Source organism: Apteryx rowi, unplaced genomic scaffold, assembly GCF_003343035.1.
Source record: "Apteryx rowi isolate R43461 unplaced genomic scaffold, aptRow1 scaffold_3, whole genome shotgun sequence".
Taxonomy (NCBI): Eukaryota; Metazoa; Chordata; class Aves; order Apterygiformes; family Apterygidae; genus Apteryx; species Apteryx rowi.
Genome location: NW_020449418.1, coordinates 2,430,721 through 2,449,278, shown reverse-complemented (window position 1 = coordinate 2,449,278; position 18,558 = coordinate 2,430,721). Strand labels below are relative to the sequence as shown.

The following is an 18,558-nucleotide window of genomic DNA, read 5'->3' as shown; positions in this document are numbered from 1 at the left end:
CTCTATTTTTAGTTTTAAGATGTTGGCTGCATCTCTCGTTTTTTTTTTTTTTTTTAATATGAGTGTATATTTATAGCTCTTGCTATTGGAAGAGAATTTCCTGCAAACAGATCCATTTCGGTGGAGCTCTGCTCCGACACGGAGTCCCATGTGTTTCACCAAGAGACTGCTCCAGCATGAATGTCTGCTCCGATTGTAGGATCAGCCTTCTGAACCATAAACTTTATATTGCCTTCAGCACATAGTAAATTTGCATGCGCAGTAGGTATTAGTGACTGGGCATCCRATACTTGGCCATGTGGCATCTGAAGATACAAGTGACACTGGAGATGCAGCACTAGCCCCAGTGTCCTCCTGAGCTGTTTCCGGTTTGGATAACTACATTCTCAGTTTTCTCTGCAGTTTTAACTGGGGGTAGGAACTGTCTTCACACCGTCATTTAAAGAGGTGAGCCTTGTAACCACGCACCATTAAACAGCTGCTACATCTCACCCAGAAGTAGGTGAAAGGACTTTTTTTGTAATGGTCATGTCTGGTTTGCGTTCTGAGCCGCGCGCATCAACAGCAATTGCGCGTGGGTAGCCGAGGGGAGGCTCTGACCTGCAGTTGAGCTTTAACGCGCATGTACTGAGTAGCACTTGTTCACATAGTTTCAGGGACTTCAATAGGACTACTGATGCGAGTAAGGATTGCAGAATCAGGCCCCTAAGGATCCTTAGGAATGAAGGGTATCCTGTAACTGTAAGGTATTATTATGATTACTACTCTGGAGAACACAGAGGTATTGAAGTCGGCAAAATAAATTACAGAGTTAAATGTATAAGTAAACCAAGACGCGACTGATGTTTTTTGCATAGTAATAATCTTCATAATCACTTCATTTGCACAGTTATTTCATTTTAAACTTTAGGCACAGTTTTGAAGCGCACCTCAGTGGAGATTTTTTCTGTAATCTCTAAACTTTAATGAAAGCTAATTGGAGGACAAATTTTAATCTAATTAAAATGTGAATGCATAAAGCAGCAAGGATGAATGAAGCGGAATGCTCTATGGGGCACAGTTTTCAAACAGTGATTATCCTGAATACTAAGTCAAATGAAACTTTTCTAAATGATGGTCATGAACATTGCCAGCAACAGAACAACCTTGAGAAACTGTAAATGAAAGTTTTAATGTGTTTAGTTTAAAATGGAAATCACAACTGTGTAAGGGCCTTTTTTTAAAGAAAATATAAAGCAACACAGAGAGTCTCATCTGAAAACATAACAAGTAAATTAGCCAGAGGTGTACATTCCATCTAAGTTCTCATGATCAGCAGATGCAAATGTTTGCAGTGTGCCGATGAGTTATGAGCCCTAATGAGATTTCAATGCTGAGCAAACAATAAAAATTTATGCATTGCATAGTTTTAGTGGCCTTTGGCTTCATGGTTAGTGTTACACCCTTTCAACAGCTTTGGTAATATAATATCCAGCTGGCTTTGGAGGTAAGGAAAATTTTAGGGGTGAACTGAAATTGTGAGAAATAACGTGATTGATTGCTTTGTCAGAATAATGCATTTCCACGGTATAATTGTCCGTAGTAATCTTAGCCAGGGTACAGATACATAGGTTCTAGTTATGTTCAGACACAAATTCTGAAGGATTCAGGTGAAAGATGGCTTTTGCAGCGTTTGAGCCAGACCATTTCCTGTGCTAGATACGTATCCAGAGGTCTCGCAAACAACCCCTCTAACAAGAACATTCCTGTCATAGTCCGGTAATCGGGAGAATTGAAAAGCTGCACTTTTAGCAGCAACTGTCATGTGTCACAATAAAAGAAGCTGAGCACAAACACAGAAAGGAACGCACAATAGATATTGAAATAAATGTAAGTCATGGGGGGTGGGGGCGTTTGTGCATCAAGGATTTCAACTGGTACAGTTTGAGAGTAAGCTCAAATGTATTAAATTTAAAAGACCCATTTGTGGGTTAGGCTTTTATGAAGCCAGAATCTTCACCATAATGGTTGCCTGCATTACCCTACATAATATTAAAATCTTAGCATGTGATTAATAGCAGATTCCCTGCATACGTGTCACAACACACATCTGCAGCAAATCTGCCAGTATATTTCTATGCTAGTTTTACTTTGGGGCCATAAAGTAATTCCTGTTTTGTGAATGAGAATAAAGCTATTATGCACTAGGTTAGCTACACCCAGTTTCTTCTCTTTGGGGGAAAAAGAGCTGCTTATTTGATACGGCATCTCGAATTTCAGTATTCAGAAGTGAGTTTAAGCCTCTCGTAGATTTGCTTGAGCAAGCTGTTGGGAATTGACTTCACCATTTCTTAGTTCTACTTTTCCCAAAACCTTCTGTGCAAAGAGTATTGAGAAACTTCTGGACAGCAATAAACTAGCAGACTTAATTATAAAGTGTTTATTACTAAATTTGTTAATGAGTCAACATGCAAAAAAGATATATTTATCCCTGTTTCCTCTTAAAATAGTAGTAAAAAAATAACTTCAAAAATCTTTTTCTTAAACTGTTCGGTGATGCAGTTTTGCTGTTCACAAAAGCCCTTTTTCCCATCCGCAAATAGCTACCTTTCACTTTGCCCCAAGGGAACACAGCATAGCTCAAATGAAGCTTAAAAAAAGAGAGAGAGAGAGAGAGAGAGAGAGAGAGAGATTTTCCCGGTTGTAGCTCAGACTCTATGCATATTCACACATGCACACAAAATAAAAAGGAAAATGCAGAAACGTTACTCTCGTCGGCCCTCTGAAAAGTTCTGGCGACCTGCTTTACTCACCAAAATCAAAACAGAGCCCAACAAAAACAGCTTAAATGACAACAAGAAAACATTAGGAAAGCAACATCTGTTTTGCATTCTTGGCGTAAACTCTGCCCTTGCAACACAGGGTCTGACACAGATGTACAGGGTTATGACACCCCTCAGTACCGCTTGATTTAAAATGGTGTAACAGAGGGCAGAATCGGGGTGCTGGATTCTTCTTAAAACATAGTGAAAAGCTCTCTCTCTCTTTAGCTCTTTTACAGATGTGGGACTCACTCTAACCCCACCGAAGTTACAGGCATCTTCCCACTGATTGATGGGGACTGTGGATAAAGTCATATTCCTCTACTAGTGATTTAGAATTTATTATTAATGACCATATATTTTTTCGTCTCGTGTTTATTTTGTTTTCTGTACAGTCATACCACTCTGTCACTTTCCAATAGGTTTTTGTTGTGTGTAGCTGCTTTTGAAGGACCTGCCTTTCAAATGATAGCACATAATTAAACTGTTGGGTTTTTAAAAGAAATAAAATAATAGCAAGGCGAGGGACATTCAGAGGTACTCGTGAGAAAGGCAAGAATAGCCGAGACTGAATTGGGAGGAATGGGTGGTGCAGGGAAATTTGGGGAGCCGGAGCTGCCCGGAGGACAGCTCTGCGGCCCGGCGGCAGCGGCGGCGGCAGCGGCGGCGGCAGCGCGGCGGCAGCGCGGCGGCAGCGCCGAGCTCGCCTGCAGCGGCCTGAGCAGCCGCGAGAGGTCTGCGTGCGCTCGGCAAGCCGGGACCCCGCTGAAAGCAAGCGGCGGGCGAGCCTGCGAGCTGGGGTTGGGGAGCGGAACAGGGTCAGTTTAGCTAAGGCTGGGCTTCAAGCAGGTCGCGCTGTCAGAAGCAGAACCGCATCCCAGCTTTTCTGCTCTGAGACAAGTAAGGAAAATGGCCCTTTTCTGTGCCAGATTTGTTTGAGACAGACTGTCGTTCGTTCCGGCCATGTGAAGGGTTGAAACATATCTCTTACTGCTGTGAAACTTTTGGAGGAAGTTGCTGAGATATAAAGTAGCTTCGTCTTATATCCATTCTGAAATAATTAAATACCAAAAAATTAAACACCTGCTCTGTAAGTTAGCTACTAAGAGCCCACTATTGAATTGTGCCCGGTGTAGCCCAAACCGCGGGATCACTGTTCCCAAACAGCCAGGAGCGTATTCTCCCTTGCACAGTGCATCAGCGTATCTGGCGGCACTGAGGAGGGCTGTGCATCAGATGGGAAGTTTAGTATATCTTTTTTAAAAAAAAAAAAACTTGAAGGGCGGATCTGGGTATAGAAAGCTATTTCACAATTCTGTTTATCCACCAGTCCACCAGCTGACCAAGGTAGCTGCACCTGTGACCAGCTTTTCTGTAGAGATCGCCGAAGAAAAATGCAAAAGTAATCAGCACATGTTTGCCTTTCATTTATCTCTGTCATCTGGGAATAAGATACAGATAGTATCAGGAGCAATGAAAGGTACATTCTGATATTATTTTCAGGTTTTTGTCTAGACAGAGAGGAGCAACCACTTGTATCTCGGTGGAGCACATACACCCCCGCCTCCACAAGCACATTGTAGGCTGAAGGCCAGAGGGGGGTAGTAGGCTGTCTATATTAAAAAAAAAGTTTAAAACCACCACCTACTCATCAGGTGATTGGAGACTGTGGTTGTAAAATGTGCTGCAGGCAGAAGTTCTGAAAAATCCCAGAAAGTGTTGAAAACATCTCTAAACAAGGTATTTTTCTCCTGCACCTTTCTTGCTAAAGGTCCCAATTGCTGCCAAGAAAACTAGTGAGAATGTTAGCTGCCAAATAAAAAATTTATGACAGTGTTTGGCAAAGGATTGTATCACTGCTTGTTTTATACATTTCCACAAGGCTCTTGAAGGGCTGTTGGACACATACGGCTCACTGATCACTGAGCTTTATCTGTTCTTTAATATATATAAAAAAGCAACCTCCAATAAAGTATGATTTTAACAGTATATTTTATTTTAATAGCCTCCTATAAGTGTTTGCTATGTTGAAAATATAATTTCTAAACAACATTCCACATATAAAAAATTTTTAAAAGCCCTTTACCTGACAGAGTTACTTGTTATTTGAGTTACTTTCGTAGTAAAAATACATGATTTTTTCAATTAAAAATGTATTGCTTTTGCAGTTGTGATTGTTATATGTTGGAGTCTGGGCCAATAAACTGCCTGTTAAAACATAAAGAGGTCCATTCAGTCCAAATTGTGCCTGCCATTTATATTTCAAAAACCGAGAAAATAATACGTTGGAATTGCATTGCTCACCAATATCAATTAGGTTTTTGGCTGTATCATTAAATTAATGTTGGGGGAGAAAATTGTTCCAGTGGATTTAGTGGAAAAAAAAAATTTTGAATACAGTGTTAGCACACTGACAATAATAATTAAGCCGGCCGATGTTGAAGCAACATCCTTAAAAATACTTTGCCTGTCTGAAGAAACGAAATTGTCTATCTCTGTCTTTTCAAACCAGTTATCAGATTAGGCTTCCAGCTGATAATTAGTGCTGTTTAACACACATCTTGTCATGCTGAAGCCTCCGAGCCACCGTGTTTACTTGTGCTCATTATCATGTGTTGCTGGAGATGGGAGGCTTGGAGGGCAGCATTGCACCTTTCCGCACCAGGCTCCGGGGAGGCAAAGACCCTCCGCTGCTGCTCGCCGGGGTGGCCGCGAGCCCCCACGTGCTGCCCTGCCGAGGGACCGCGAGAGCCACACCACCCCGTGCCCACCGGGCCTCCTCGCCGGCCCTGGGTCCTCAGGGCAGCCCCGAGCCCACAGCGAGTATTCGAGAGCAGCCAACAGCTCTGCAAATACTAGGCGCCTTATATACGCTTACATATTTCATGGTATTTGATATAAAGTACTCGAGACAGACCAGCATTAAGAGGATTATTTCAGGCAGCATTAGGAGTTAATTTACAGAAGATTAGCTCCAAATCAGGCAGATATCATAAGCAAATTAGCATCAGTTGTAAGAGATTCAGAATCAAAATGTGTGGTGTTTTTAACTTCTCCCTATATACTTAGTAGACTAAAAGTATCTTTATTCAAGTACTAAAGTGTTGCATCACGATTAGTGAAGAACAGGTATACTTCATTTCTATATGCACACTTTTTATTATGATGCTGTTTTTTGGCAGTGGAACTGTTTAACGCCAAGTACCCTTCAWCTGCTGAATATTATATATTTCATGCCATTTCTTCATTGAGTAATGTTTTGTTTGGCTCTAGAAATGATGTTTCCATGGTGTGTTATAATATTTTTAACTAGGTAATATGCAGCTTCACAGTGAYATATTTAATTYTTTTTTTTCTGTTAAAATGAGACACATTTTAATGCCAACTCATAAAATGAARGAGTGTATAAAAARMCAGGTATTAGGGTGAAGATTACAGCTACTTAAAGATAACTTCCTTAGTATTTACTCTTGTAAATTACAAATTTGTTTTATTTCCGTAGGAGTGATAATTAATTTGTATTAATAAGCAGATTCTGTCCTTCAGTCAGGTTTTCAGATGTATCTTTCAGACTGCAGATAGACAGGCATAAGCAACAATCCAATCCCAGTATCAGTTTTGAAAATAGTATCCCAGTTTCAAAAACACTTGCCTAATTTGTGGAGAAGATTGTAAAACAGATGGGACCACACGTATTAAAGTCTATGGTGTTCTGCGTTGTACTTGGGTTCTGAAAGTGTTGAAATCTAAGAACAGGATTCCCTATCTTTGGAGAAATGTGTGTGCTGCTCTCCAAGAGATATTAAACTAATTAGTCTTMRKKGGSMMCYKRAMYTTTTTTWTTTTTAACTGGGGAGGGAAGTCTGCAGAGTGTTTTACATTTTTTTGCTTTATTGATGGACCAAATTCCTCTTGACAGGGTTGGCCTGAGGTCATAACTGTCTCCCTATGTTCACTGAAACAGGAGTCTTTGCTCCTTCCGCAAGATCACGAAAACTTACACCCACTCTAAGCCCAGGTGCTGCTTGCAGGTCCCTCTGCTTGCAGGCTCTGCAAGTGCCTTTGCACTTTGACTCTGTGCCCCGTGGTTTTATACAACACATGGAGGCTCCACGTGGTTATTAAACCAAGGTGTCTGAGGTCGTGACAAAGTAGAGGCATTTCTGCTCCCCTAATAGAAATACTGTTAACATGCTGAAAAGAAAATACTCTAATAGTGGCAAGTATCTCCTGTCAACTAATTTGATAGTTCTCTATCAGGTAAACCATTTGTGAATACATCGATTCTTTTTATTTTTCACTGTTCTGACTTCACTATTCCCAGGTTTTCTCTGAACCGGTTGGGCAAAAATTGATTTTTATTTGTTCCACTGGCCTTGTGGAAAATTAGCTTATGAACTGGTTTTTATAGGAAGACTCAAAGCACAGAACAGGTTGAAAAATAAGCCTATAGCAGTCAAAATTGTTGTCTGAAATGTCTTCAGACTGGAAGGCTGAATTTATTGCTCAAAACAAGTGCTAGCGATGTGGAGGTGTGCAGTCCTGCTCATTATCACTGGAAAAGGGGGAACCAAAAAGCACAGTAAAAAATTAAATTTTAATAATGCTAGTGATATTTTCTAAATCCTTCTTGACAGAAAGATTCTCATTATTTTTATCTGTCTCAGAGTAGGCTCTTTTAATGCCATCTCACAAATGGCCTTAGCCATGATTGTTTTCCTTTCTTTTATAGCATTTGAAAAAAATGAATGTATACCAAAAAAAATTCTATTCTATCATTCAAGAAGTGCCATGAAATGGTAACATTTTGGATAGCACATCTTCAGGAACAATTGCTGCAGATGCCTTCAGGTTTCTACAAAAGAGGTCAACATTGTTAAGACAATTGTAGCAAGCTTGCCATACAAAAAGACGCCCAGTCAAATATAGTGTGATAAGGAGAAAATAATATAAGTGAAGTAATGTCCGGTCTCAAGCTTCATCACACCTAAAAGCTGTAGATTAATCATTAATTAAAGTGAAGCTTTCATCCATTTAAAATACATATTTTAGTGGCATCGAATGATTATGACAGTTAATAAAATGCAAACTTAACACATTTCTGTTTTCTTTATATTGTGCAGAATGTAAATTTAACTATATTTATCACAAAAGCCAATGTGCAATCATGTATGTTATGTTGTTTTATAGCTTGCATACATTCTTCTGCTGGAGAAATAATTGCTTTAGCTTTGAATGTTGGGGAGGAAGTTGGGGTTTGGGGGAGTTTTTTCCTATTAACTGTTTGGAGACCCAGGCTGCACGCAGCCAACGTGCTGAAGAATGCCATTATTCTGACAGCTGGGATATCCACCCTCCCTCAGAGCTCTTCTAAAGGGCTCGTAATGTTTCCTAGGGCCTATGGTTCTTAGTCATGCTCAGGTGACTAAATGCATGATTTGTTCTTCTTGATACTTCAGTACCCTGAGAAAGGCTGGGTGGAGATTAATGCAACCTTGACTCCTTCAGCTCGCAGTTGCCACAGTGCACGTGATCTTCATTTACAGTTGCCAAAGAGATCTGGTGTTGCCTCTGCTTTGCGTGAAATGAATTAATACCTCTCCAGTTTTGGCTGGTGAGTTTCCATGGCCCCGGAAGCCACCCGCTGTTAGTCCTAATGACAGTAATAATCTAATTTGTTCCCACCATGGACAGGGAGACAGGAGAGAGCTGAAGTTGCACCGCTGAGGGAAGTGCAGAGAAACGTTCCCCATCAGGGTCTCTGATAAGCAGAAGGATGTTTTTCATCCTTCAGAAATACCTTCTTATATTTTAAAAGTTTTAAAAATAAACAATGAATAAAATCTAAGTTAGTAAAAGATTTGCAGTACCCTTCCCTATTGCCTTTTTATCTTAGGGCCCAGTGCCCATGAGGACCCTCTTCCAGGCATTCCATAATTTGCTACAGTCTTCCAGTCATTCCTGTAGGTAACTCCTTCCCAGACCACTCAGCTGAGCTGTCGGCCACTCGCTTCCACCAGACTCCTGTGATGCCTTATGCAGTATGTGCACCTCCTGAGACTGCCAGCTCCCAGAGACAGGACGCATGCGAGCTGTGATAATCATGGTCTTCATGGCCACCAAACAGCCATGAATTCCCTTGCTGTTTATATAATTTTGTTGTATCTGGAATGTATTGCAAACTTGTTACTAATTAGGTATCTCAATAAGTGTCTCAACTATCAGATATCATAAAAATAATTTTTCTAATTTTCAATCTTGATGGTAAGAATGGCACAAGTTGACCCAGAAAGGTAAAAATCATAGTTCCTTGAGCCAAGGAAGCCCACTGTTTCAGGTATTCATCTCAGGGAGATGTTTCACTACCTTCCCTATCTCCCCCCTCCAGCCCCCCAATTCCTGTGAAAGAGGAACTGGATTTAATTCCAGACTCATTAAATGGTACTCGTTAAAAGGAGGTGGTGAATCAAGATACTAATTATTGAGAAACATCTTCATTTTATTGGTGAGCTTCATCTCTGCAGTATTTCTGATCAGTGGGAGATTACAGCCACTTTGCAATGTGTTATAGTCTGTGCTGGACGATTTTGCCGTGTTAGCTCTCACTGAGTGAATTTGGCTTTGGGAGAATTGTCATTCTTGTTTGAGCCTCATCTTGAATCTTTGAGGGATATTCTTGCTGCCCAGTCTGTAGGCTCTAACTTAGCCAGCCAACTTAACTGACTAGTTCTCCTAGGATACATACAAGGCCAGGGAAAAAGAGAAGGCAGTTCAGAGCAGGACTCTAGCTTATATACACAGGGAGCTGAGAGAGATTAGCTAGATATAATTTAGATATTTAAAGTTGCCTAGAGTGACTACCTTCCTGCTCCTGTTATTACATGACTCAATCTTTCATTCAAGRCCCAGGTGGGAAAACACTGATGTGCTACTAGTACAATATTATAACTAGAGATTAGTGTCCACGTTATTACAACTAGATGACCTCGGTCCTTAAGACTGATCTCTAAAGCTAGAGGATGGATCTCTGCACAACTCCTCAGCCCTGTTAACAGTATCTTAGGCACCTTGTATGGCCCATCTCTTTCAAGAAAAAGCTTCTGTTCACCTAGAAATATGCCATCATTTTGCATTCTCCATTCCTGCACACTTGAGTCTTTAAACTCATTGTCTGCTCAGTTTTCAGCAATAAGAAAAATATCTTTTAATGGGTCTTCACAAGGACTTACACCTAAGAAACTAGAGTCCGTGGTACTGTGGGTAGCTAAGGTGAAAAAGAGGCTCCTTCTGGGAGGACTTCAGGGAACATAAGAGGGGCTCCCGCTTGGAATGGCCTGTCCCTGGACTAGAGGTGGAGCCCAGGCAAGGTTAAGTAAGCCATGGGGAGTCCTGTTTCCTCTCTGCCACCCACCCAAGGCCATTTCAGGTTTAAATAGACAATGTCAATTACAGTGTAATTGGTTCTTCTTGCTTCAAGAACACAAGGAACTTGGAGCCTTGTTTTGGGAGGTTTTGGGGGAGGAAAACAACTTGAGTATTTTCAAAAATTCTTCATTTTTTCCAGGTTCAACTAGAAGAGGGTCAGGGACTTGTATGCAGGTTGTGCAGRTATTTTTTCATTGATATTTGTGTTTTTTAATTTCGGTTGTTAATAATGAAAAATGTCTCAAGTCAGATATTTCCAACCAGCTGTAATTTTGCTAGACAAGGCTCTCTTACTCTGTTATTTCAGGAGTTTGCCATGTCTTTATGTTCTGCCACAGCCTGTCTACTTCTTTTCAGTTGTTTTTATCTAGGAAAATCATTCTTAAAGCTCAGAATGGGAAAGACAAATAGTTACATGAGCAGCCCCCAAATACCCTGAAATTAGAGATTTATCATTATGTATCTAAGGCTTTGTTTTAGCAATCATACCATTTTATTCCCCTGTGTGGGGTCTAGTGCCTCAATTTGAAAGCTCCTGATGTACAGTGACTCGGATGTCCTTATATATAGTAACAAGGATGTCTGTCCCAGAAGGTGTTGAATACAGCTACACTACTTTAAATTCACATTCAGTTTAGACTGGTATGTATTTGCCTATGTGACTAGACCTACACTTTGTGTTTGTTTGAATCTGCTGATTTGCACATGAATATTGGGCACTTAAAAGTCGCTTACCACTGTCTGCAGGCACCTAGTTTTTGCATGTTAGCAAAAACTGCAGATCACAGATAAAAGGGTACCAAAAAATGTAATAGCCAAATATTCAAAATGATCATTTAAAATGTACTCTTGTATACAAAAAAGAAGCCTTTCTGCCTAGTAAACTGATAGGAATCACTTCTAGTTAAATCTTAAATACATGTATTACAGTGAAACACTGTTGGACAGTGCTCCGTCATCAATCAGTCTGTGTTCTTGAGGACACTATTTTTCAAGACATTTTCTTTAAGAATAAAGCCTTGTGTTGTAATGAATGTGGGCTAACTGATCCCCAAAGTCGTTTGTATTTTTTCATTTGTGTCAGTGTCAGAGTTGAGCTTCTGTAGGAAATTTTTTGCAGTATTTTGTTTTGTAGTCTTCATTATTTCAAGTTAAGCACACAAAACTCTTTACGCACCCAGAGTCTGCACGGGTTCATTTGTATCCCATATTTTGTTAACATGTTACCGTGATTGCTAATTTTCATGACAATTGTTATTGTACTGYCAGTGCTTAATGGCAAGGCATCATTATTCAATGCTGGTCAATCAGGCACTAAGACATGTGCAAGACATCAGGCTGAACCCATATAGATGTCGTGCACTCCCCTGCTAATGAATGCAGTTTTGTAAAAAGGTTTAAACACGGTTGGCATCCTTAATGCAAGGTTTGCAATAGCTTATTCGGGAACTGCTTTGTGTTTATACGGAGCAGATCTAAACATGTCACAAACAGAGTTGGACCCATTGTGCATGTGTGAAGCTACAGAGAGGAGAGAATCTTTTTGTTTTTCTGAAATGTAGAAAAACAGCACAATTTCTGCTGTGACAGGAGTGTGGAACTGATATGCCAGAGACATCACCGTTTGGAAATGGAGGTGGGACTTGTTCTCCAAAGCAGTGGTTAGCGGGTGCATCGGCGAGGTGATCCCCTCAACCCTTAGGATGGAAAGTGGACCACGTCAATCATCAGCTCGCAGAATAAAGTTGCGCTGGTTCCAGAGGGAGCCTCCAACAGGCCGCAGGGTCGGGGGTTAGGCACTGTGAGCAGAAGCCAGGAGAAGGGTTAGGCAGTTAGAAAGGAGGAGCAGAAGGAAACTCAACAGGAGTAGGATGCACTTCATGTGCTGATAGCCTGGCAAGTTCATCCAGCGTGCTCTTCCCACGTGTCATTTTATGTTACCCTTGCATCTGCTTTAGTTACTGTTTCTCTGCGGTTTTGCACCCAAATGTTTTGGGCTGCTGTCCATGATAAACTAGGTGGAACTTAGTTTAAAAGCACAGATTTTTAGTTTCTTCTAACTAAAAGTAGAAGGAGCCCTTGTGCTCTTAGAGTTTCGAGTATGAATGGAACAGTAGACATCGGCTGTTAACGAGCTCCAACACGCTGGGCACTAGCAGCACTTGGTGTGAATTCAGTGCATAAGCTGCATCGACTAAATGGTTAATTCATCTCATATCAACAGCACTGTGATTCATAATGTAAACTTGAGGAATCCTTGATGTTTCAGTCACACATTCCTCTTAATTTGGCCATGCATTCTTTTAAAGCTACAGTGTGCTAACTTAATAAAATGCAGCATGCAAATGCACAAGTTTTTGCCTTCAGGCATTTTAGCCATGGATGTTTCAATGGGTGTCTTCTTTCAAGTATATATTCTTTCTTAAATTATTTACCCTGTAAACATGCTTTGCATTTTCAAAGAAGGATCTGGGCTTCCTCATTCACCAGATTTTGTTGAATTTAAGGTGTAGTAGAGATAAAAGAGTATCGTCTGCTTCTTGTGAACATGTTAGCCTTTGGGATTTTTTGTAGCGAATGTTAGGCCCCATTTTCTTCTCCTTTGGTATTATCACTCCCTCCCCCACTTTACATTCCTTGATGCTTTGCCTAGAGCAATACCCACTGGCAGTGTCTGGCTGTGACAGCACTATAGGCGTCTCCACAGATGGGTCCTGCCRATGCCAACCATTGTTCTACCACTGCGAGCTGGCTTGACTGTGTTGCATTGCTCAAAACCCCCTTTCCTCTTGATTTTTTCTCTACTCTGAAGGGTTGCCCTTGCCTGTTGACTTCGAGATCCGAAACGTCTAACACCCAGAACTTGTATTCGCTGTCTGAGCGGTAGCTACTAGAGTCAGACTTCAACAGGCACCATTCGCTAAACCCTCCACAAGGTAGTCCTGCTGCTACCAGACAGCTCTGTCCTTTTCCGCCTAGCCCCATCCTCCTGGCGGTTTGCAGTTAGTTTAATTTTACCCGCTTGAAAGTAAAACAGTAGAAGTCAATGTTACTCTTTTTTAAAAGATATAAAATTAATCTTTAACTGTGGGCTTGAATATTAAAAGTATATAATGCTTCAGTGTAGGAGTCTGTTGATAACATCCATCCTATTTCATGATTAATTTGTTCCTTTTAATATGATATTCTTTTGCTGCACTGCGCAGACTAATTCAGATTCCTAGAAATTGAACTTTGATATGTATTTCCTAGATTCGCACTGTAAGTGAACCTTCAATTAGCAGATACAGGTGGCAGCATGCCTCGCTCAGTGTTCTCTTGACAAGGATTTTAGAGACATGGACACTGATTAAATAATCTTGCAATCGGGTGTGTACTGCCGGAATATTAAAAATAAAGCATTAGGAGGATTGGCTTTATTTTTTAATTCTTCCACAGTTTTAAAGCTCAGCTGATGAAATGCTTTTTCACTGGGCCAGAGATAGGAGGAGTTGATTTAAACACTCTGCATGTTATGTATGCCTTTGCCTAACTATGTGCTAGATTAAGGGAGTTTCACTCACAGTTAATCCTTTGTAAATTAGCATTATGGATGCCTTGGGGCCCACATCCCACAAATAAAATGGTTGTCAAGCCAGCTGCACTGTGTATTACTTAAGGCTGAATGTTTTAAGAGTTTTCATGCTTTTAATCTATTTCACTGCCGAGTTTCAATTTTGTTGAGTGTCTTTTCAGGAGTGATGAGAGTGAGTGAGTAAATATATATTCTGGTTTTCATGCAGTTGCTTGGGCAAATCGTTTGTTATCAGGTGTTTGGCAGAGAATGTCACACCCCGCCACAAAAGAGAAGCTTGTAAGTTCAGGTGTTAAATTGAAGTGCAAACCAACAAGAACCAAAAGCCCTTAATTAGCTTTATTTTTTAGCCTGTTACACTTTTTTTTTTTTTTTTTTAAGAGTGAGAAACATCCCTCCCTCCTCCTCACCCTTTTGGCAGAGTAAATATTGCCTGTTAAGTTTGAATTAGCTGTCATCGCAAAAGAATTAATGCTGTGGTTGAGCCTTTCTAGTGAGGAAGGGAAAAATAAACGAGACAGATCTTAGTTCAGCTTTAAGTGATAAATGAGGACAAAGCAGCCCATTCATCTCCTGCTAGGAAAGTGGACACAAACACTAAAGCAGTTTTGCGGAAGACGTGTCAGCAAATGTGATCATTTTGTAACCTGTCAGGAGGATAGAGAGCTAGTCCTTTTAGAGTGTCACAGGGGAGGGGGCCTGTCTGATGTGACAGTTTGCATCCATCCATTTACTTCTTTTTCTTTAGGTGGGGGGTAAGCGGGGAGAGAGCTGGAGTTGGTTAAAACTGCATTTTTCTTTACACTTTCCAATATAATTTATGTATATATATCCACCCGCATCCAAATGAAAAACATTTACCAAGGAAAACTCCCCTCTGCTCTCTGGAGGTTTTTTTCCTCTCATTTACTGTATGAAATATGCTCATTTTAACACATTACATTCCTTGTCTTCAAGTTTGTACTTGGTTTGACATTTCACAAAACACAGTTTTACCTCTTTTTACCATTGTTTGGTTGGTGAGGGCTCTGGGGTTTTGGGCTTTTATTTTTCAGAGAAAAAAATGAGAAAAAAATGAAATAAGAATAAAAATAACTTAGGGTTCTGTTGTTGGGTTTTTGCTTGGGAGTTTTGGGGGTTTGCGGGCGGGGGGAGTGTTTTTGGTTTTTTGCTATATCTCTCCAATTCTGCTGTTGTGCCTCACAGACAAATATGTTTTGCAAAAGTTCCTGCATCGTGAAGAGCCGATGAGAATTTTTCCCTTCTGTGAGAATGGAAATGGTGAATTTTTACAGTCCAGAATCCTTCTGTAAAATGCAGCAAATTGTAATGTTTGTTGATTTATCCATTTTAATTGATCTGTTAATTTCAAGCAAAATCTGAAGCTAGGTGGTATCTGATTTTAGAAGCAGGGGTTTCTCTCAGCAAATGATTGAACAATATTAGCAGTTTCTACTTCTGGCATCTTTTTATTATTTCTGATTTCCATTTTTTTATACTACATAGTAAACGTAATGTTTCCCTATTACCATAAGTGAAGGTGTGCTACAGAGGCAGGAAAGGCTTTTACAACATAAGCTTCACAGTTTGACACTTGCTTCTTTATATCATCCTTTTCTTCATAACTGTCTTTTATACTTTTCCCTTGGTATTTTAGTACAAGTAAGTATCTCATTGACATGTGTTTCCTTGGAATCTTGTACCTTAATAGTAAAATCCTTTGAAAATTAATAATTTTTTTTTCCGTTCAGATTAAAAAAGCTGTGAAGATTTCAGAATGGCTTAAAAATATAATGGTGTTTACTATTTGAGACCACCATGCATTCCTTGGATTGCATCAGCTGAGGACTAATTATTTAATTTGTCTTAGAAAGTAAACAATTGGTTGTAACGTGATGGATTTCAGTTATTCTAATATATATGTGTGTGTGTATGTGTGTGTGTAATTAAGAAAAGTCTAATTCTTTTCTAAAAGCAAAAGTCGGCTCTAATACCTACATAAAGAAATATTTGGAAGCATTGGAAACTGAAAGAAGTAAAAAACAGCCAAGATATGCAGAATGGTATAGGAAGCCCTAAGCTTGTGGGCATATCTCTTTTCTCCAAGACATTTATGTGAGTGCCTCTTCTTATTGTTTTATAAAGATTCTGCTGTTTTCACGGCATTTTTTTTCTCTTGTGCTTTTTTTCAGGATCATCCAAAACAGAATCTTGATCGTTGTCCTGGCAGTCATCATCATCTTCACCATCCTGATGGCTATTTATTTTTCTGTCAGGGGACACTGATATCTTTGTTCTTCACTAAACAGCAACAAACTGCTTGTTCTGAGTAATTAAGACAAAGTGGTCACATGCATCATTCTCTTGCACTGACAGAGTCCCCCTCTCTTTTCCCCTGTTCAACTCAGGTGCAAGTGGTGTAAATTATTTTGTATTATTGATGGCATAGTTGGCATGTGGAGTTGATTATTTTTCTTACACTTTTTGTCTTTTATCTCAGTGTTCTGGGAATCTTAATTCGTGTTCAGGGGAGGGCTTGTTCCAGTGTAAGAAGACATAACTTAGCAGACTTGGTGTGTGTYGAGCTCTACCCCAGACGATTAGTATGTCAGTTGCAAGAGTTGAGAGGAGGAAGAGGGTCTTTGCACTTTCCTTGTGCTGTGCAGGGTGTATGAATATCAAGCAGCAGCTGACCTGCTGTGATAGAGAATATAAGTAAAGCAGAGACCAAATGATGTAGAAAGTGAACCTGTCTCCTGTGACTAACTCCCAATCATGAATCATCGTAATAGATGTAACCTGGCTAAGAGCAGTAGTTAGTTTTAAAAAGAGAGGAATCCTAAGATGATGTTTCCTATCTGATGTGAATCCAGCACTCTGTTTAACACTTCTTATTTCATTAAATTTTCTTTTCTGCTTACTCAAAACAATTCCACTTTCATCAAGATCATGATAATGATACTTGCATCACTTGCCCAAAATATAATTGTGACCACAGCCCATCTGTTGAATCTGTTTCAAATCTTCCAGTGTTGATATATGTACTGATAAATGTAAACAGTAGGTCTTTATTAAAGATGTATAAAGATACTTATCTATTGATTGCTGATTAAAAAGAGATCCTAAGTCATAGTTCAGTGACAAATACATATGATTACAGTGCATTAAGCAAAAAATTTAGATTTTGAATATTGGCCTGAATATGTTGAGATCACATGTTGAAAATATTTTTAATGAATTATATTCAGATGTGACATTAACCTTTTTAAAGAGAGACTGTAAAAATGTTAATTTATGCACACTTTTAACTGATATAATGTATCGAATTTTCATCTGCTAGAATACTTATGTGTAAATGAGATGTGTTTCTCTCTTCCTGTTGGCTGTGCCTCTCCTGTAGACATGTCTAGGTCATTTAGCTTATAATTAAGCTTATAACTCCAGCAAAGGTCATTTTCTGGTGATCTGGTGAAATAATTCCCATGATAACGTTTTTCAATTCATTATATAATCCCTTACAAATATTACAAATTGAGAGGGATTTTATGCCCTTCAACTGAAACGTAAGCCATAAAACCTTTTACGGAAGATGTTCAAAGAAACAAAAAGCAGGTGGCTTCCAAACTCCTTCAAAAGTAGGTAGAAATTGAGCACCTACTTCTCCTGCGTGCCTTAGAGCTTTGGGGGTTTCAGCATCCCTGCAGCCTCTGCTGGCTTGCTGGGCTCGCTCTGCATACACAACTGGGAGTTGGCTTTGGCCCTAACCATGTCCCTTGTCTTCTCTGCATGGAGACAAATAACTTGACTAAAAGGATGTTGCTATTGATGCCACAGAAAAGACTTCTAAATGTGGCAATAAATTTAGGATGAAAGGATCCAAAAGACAAATGATACTCATTGAAACAAGTCAAATGTGGCCAGCTATGGTTTTTGAGTTTCATGCAACTTGCGACTTGTTCAAAAGGGGTTTCTGTGCCAGGACCTCCTCATGTCAATGGCTGTAGGGCTGTGCAGGTGCAGAAGTTCCTGGGTAATCCAAACCCATGGTCTGGGGAGGTGCTGCTCTGTCCATCGTTGCTGGGTCGTGTTCAGAGGGCAGCTGCTCACCGCGGACAGCAAGTCTCTTCTCTGGCACCCTCTCCTTCCATTTTTGCAAGGTACATGGTATGTATGATGTGGCTCTCCCACACAGAAAGCTTTGAATGTTCAGCGTATAGCGTGGAGGCTGGCTGACCTTTGGTTACAACATGCATTCAAATGAAGCACTTAGAGATGTGTAAACAGAACTGGCCATTAGCTTCAAGTGATGGCACAGGGCTGAGTTCAGGCAAATTAGGAAGAAGCCTGCCAGTATTAGAAGGTATTTATCCTAAGCAAATTAGGAGATGCATATTTTGTAAAGCAGAAAACTGACAAGAAGCAAATCTTAAGCTCCGGCTGTTGCCTAGACATTCTCAGTGTTGCCTCAATAATTTAACTATCATGGGGATTGATTCATGACTACTGATCTTAACAGTGACCTCTGACTAGGTTTTGCCCTCTATCTAGCCACCTGCTGGAATCAGCAAAAAGCTGAAAGGAAGCTAGTTTTCCTTATCCCAGTATAAATCTAGGGCATAGTGTCACATCAGATACATCTACTCAGATGGGAATGAGGGAGAGAGAGAGAGACTGCCACGCAAAGCCTTCATCTTCACTTTTGATGAGCCTGCCATTGCTATGTTTCTCATGCTAACCTGTTAATAACTTCTCCCTGCC

The 18,558-nt window shown here is 40.1% G+C and overlaps 1 protein-coding gene across 7 annotated transcripts in view; it reads left to right on the top strand.

Moving 5' to 3' along the window:
• VTI1A (vesicle transport through interaction with t-SNAREs 1A) overlaps positions 1-18,558 on the top strand; it is a 280,707-nt gene that overhangs the window by 261,261 nt on the left and 888 nt on the right. For 3 of the 7 annotated variants that reach the window (XM_026069618.1, XM_026069633.1, XM_026069637.1), the window contains one exon: positions 15,993-16,068. Coding sequence is in view for 3 of the 7 variants with exons in the window: in XM_026069623.1 (XP_025925408.1) it covers positions 15,993-16,086 (94 nt within the window). In the remaining 4 variants the exon portion in view is untranslated. Of the gene's footprint in view, positions 1-10,365; positions 10,410-15,992 lie in introns of those variants that run through there. The other 4 variants (XM_026069623.1, XM_026069625.1, XM_026069615.1 and 1 more) reach the window with 3 other exon arrangements.